Source organism: Eimeria maxima, genomic scaffold (assembly GCF_000499605.1).
Source record: "Eimeria maxima Weybridge genomic scaffold, Emw_scaff1443, whole genome shotgun sequence".
NCBI classification, from domain to species: domain Eukaryota; phylum Apicomplexa; class Conoidasida; order Eucoccidiorida; family Eimeriidae; genus Eimeria; species Eimeria maxima.
The window spans coordinates 5,623-8,994 of record NW_013564401.1 but is presented as its reverse complement, the minus strand read 5'-3'; the positions used below and the strand labels follow the sequence as shown (position 1 = coordinate 8,994).

Genomic DNA, 3,372 nt, shown 5'->3' with positions numbered 1-3,372 from the left:
CACCGGATCCTTTCACGCTTCCTTCATGTGGGCTGCAGATGCACAGACACGGCGATGTGCTTATGCTACACGGGCATGCTCTCGTCATCAAGATGCTAGTGACAGTATAGTTGTCTCTATCTACCCTCATGGAAGACTTCTACTGCCCTCTAAGAATTACAACAAGTCGTTTCTAAAAGCAGTTCAAACGTGTGCAATTTGCTGCCCTTCTGCAGCGGAAATGACCTCCAGCGCCGAAGAGCGACAGAAGCACGGTTTGTCCGACTTTGTGGAAGCAGCGAAGACACAGCTTCTCAGTGGAGAACGGCGCATCTACGAATATTTCCTTTGTAAAGTTGGTAAGAGGCTGCCGACACGAATGCTGTTCGTGAGACACTGTTTGTAACGACGGCTACTGTCCTGCCTCAAGCCATCCTCTTCAGCGAATCGCCTCTAAGGGTAGTTCACCAGTTCAGAAGGGAGCCAGGGCGTGCGTGGATACACAAAACTGGAAAGGCCATGCGTGAGTGGAACAGCGCTTTGGCGTCCTCTCTGCAGGAGTGGGGCACTCGGTTGTCATGTCTGACGAAAGAGAAGCCTCGGGTGAACGGACAACGCTGCCTCCAGAATATGATAGTGCATATCTGCAGAATGGGGCGGCAGCTCCAACAGAGACGCTTACAGTTTTCTTTGACGATCCTGAACAGTCCAAGGGGTCGTCCTGCATCAGGAAGGCAGAAGCCATCCGACAGGCAAATAGAGGACTTTCCATGGCCACAGCGGGCGTCCTGCCTCGACACACTTTCCGTCAGGAATACGTCGTTTACGATTCATCACAGGTGAGATTAGGGTGAGACGCTGAATATTGTCTATGGTAGGAATTTAATGCTCTAGGTTGGTGGCTTATGGCTACGAGCTCAGTTGGCGGACTGGCAACAACTTGGAGCCTTAACGCTGCAATATGATTTGTCATGCGTATTGTATCGCGCGAACTTCAGGTGGTGCCAAACTATTTGGTGCTCTTCGAAGTGGACCCCACAGAGCCTGAGCTATTTGCCGTACCACTCTGCGACACTTGCCAGGATTCACCAGCTGCAATTTGGTGCCCTGCAGACATGGCTAAGTATGTAACGGTTCTCTCATCAATCCTTGAGAACAACTTGGTTGCTTGTCGGCACCATTCCATCCCCCATGTACTGCGTTTGGCTTTTCAGGCTGTGCGAAGCGTGCGACGAACGCCTCCATTCCTACAACAAGCTGGTGTCAAGGCACATCAGAGTTCCATTGAACGAGGTGCGGACACTGGACACTAGTGCCGCCTGAAGGGGTGATTCTTCCTGGTGCCCGAAGCCATGTTCGTCAGGAAGCGTACTTTTGGCTGCTGCGGTGTTTTGCCTTCTTACTTGCGTAGATGCCCAAACCAAGTGGACGCTGCAAGCAGCACACAGGGGAAGAATATGAGGCGTTTTGCACATTGTGTCATACACCTGTTTGCCGCATGTGCCGGCCTAACCACTTTCATGCAGATGCGACGGGTAGGGCAACGAGTAGGAGTTCTCCAGGTTAGTTTACTTTGGAAGATGGTTTTCGGGACCTTTTCCGTTTTCGTGAAACCGCTCTCCCACGTGTTGAAGGAAAAAGGCGGCATTCTGTTACCGTTGCCGATTGACTGTTTACAGGAGGTTGCACCTTGATACCACTGTCACTGGCATACTCTGGGACTTTGGAGAAAGGCCGCCAACCCCATCTCATACTAGAGAAGCGCAGAACGGAGCTTACACAGAAACTGGAAGCCCTTCAGAGTCTTATCGAGTACTTCACGGCTTGTTTATTCTTGGGGTTGTCACTGGATTTCTTTGTCCCTTGTGGACACTGAAGGTTCATGACGATGCTTGTCATTTGTCCGCAGTGGAGCCCGCTGCAACTGCCGTTCCGTCGAACAGAGATGTTACTCTATATTGGAGGAGTCGATGAACCAGCTAAAGGTAAGAGTGGTCAGAGGGTCGCGCGTGTGTGGCTAGTGAAAAGCGATCCTGCTGAGGAATTTTCTGAAGGCCAGAGGTTTTCGTATTTACTCCACAGCCATTCTGCAGACTTCATAAGCAGTGTTGCAAGCATGTTGAGTATTCAGGGGTGCACGGAGGATAAAATGGGCATCGTTTTGTCTCAGCAGTTCGAGCTGCAAAGGCAGTTGGACATGATCGAGTGGAGCGAGAACTTCCTGCGACTACAGCGCTCCGTCCTTCCACCTGCCGACTACTTAGCCTCATGGTGGGTCAGCATATTGGTTGAGGAAAACAGGCACAGTGCTGCCAATATTTTGGTTGGGTGAAGGGCTCGTTACACTGGTAAGGTAACATCTAGCTCGCGCTGCGCTCTGCGCGTGTCTTGCGTGAATGTCTAGGCTCAGGCACTGCCGCTTGCGAGACGAGATGGAGTCACTTGCAGGGGATTTCTCGGACTTGTCACAGATGGTCCTCGTAAGCATTAAATTAGGCGTATCAGAAATCTGTACCACGTAGAGCGAGTCTTGTAAGTGCCATATTTGAGGCGTGCTAAGGAGCCCAAATGGTATACTGTGGATGTTGCTTGCTTACTGGTTTATGCAGCCAAATATGAGATTGGAAGGCACGGTTGAATTCCTTACAGATACAGCACTGCAGCACAGAGAACTTCATCGCCTGCGAGGAAATAAAACCTGATCTAATCGGCGCAAATGAAACGTCAGTGTGGTTAATCGCTTTTCAGCCCCCACTTCTGACGGGGGACGTTACCGTGCGAAATTGTTAGCTTTATACTGAGCGTATATGCTCCCATGGACGGTGCTCTCTCTTTGCTGAAGCTGCTGGTATGGAGTTTGAGCGGCTCGGTGGATCGGAGTAACTCACGGCAGTGGCCAAGCCACCCATCATTCTGCCAATTTCTGCGGATCGCGCAGAAGAAATTGGCTTTTTCGGAATTATTGCGAGGGAATTTGGCTGTTCATCGTACATGATTTGGACAGGAAGCAGTTCAATGACCTGCGAACAGTTTTGTTTGTTCCATAGGATACAAGCATATATCGCTATTCACAGGAGCCACGGGGAGCCGCAGCTAGTGGCAACGAACCGACGTGAGAGAATTACCGATATCTAGGGGCTCTCCCTGTAGTCTACAAGTGCCACTGCCGGCAGCCATCTTCGAATTCGCATACACAGCTACGTTCGATGCTGACACCGGCGCCGACAAAATCGCGATGAGGTAGTGTAGGCAACAAGCATTTGCAGCTGTAAGGGGGATGCATGTGACGACGGAGTGTATGCGTAGTGCTGCTAGGCATAGCAATATACTATATGCGTACTACTAGGCATAGTGACATATCGGTAAGGGAGAGACTAATACGAATGTGGCACG

The 3,372-nt window shown here is 50.7% G+C and overlaps 1 protein-coding gene across 1 annotated transcript; it reads left to right on the top strand.

The window, feature by feature from the left end:
• Positions 1 to 220: 220 nt before the first annotated feature.
• EMWEY_00052730 (hypothetical protein, conserved) lies at positions 221 to 2,681 on the top strand (the record flags this gene model as incomplete). Its single annotated transcript, XM_013479905.1, has 10 exons — positions 221 to 338; positions 538 to 818; positions 978 to 1,102; positions 1,194 to 1,272; positions 1,391 to 1,541; positions 1,659 to 1,791; positions 1,889 to 1,964; positions 2,111 to 2,250; positions 2,384 to 2,459; positions 2,589 to 2,681. 10 exons carry the CDS (start codon positions 221 to 223, stop codon positions 2,679 to 2,681), a joined length of 1,272 nt encoding a protein of 423 aa, XP_013335359.1.
• Positions 2,682 to 3,372: the final 691 nt, after the last annotated feature.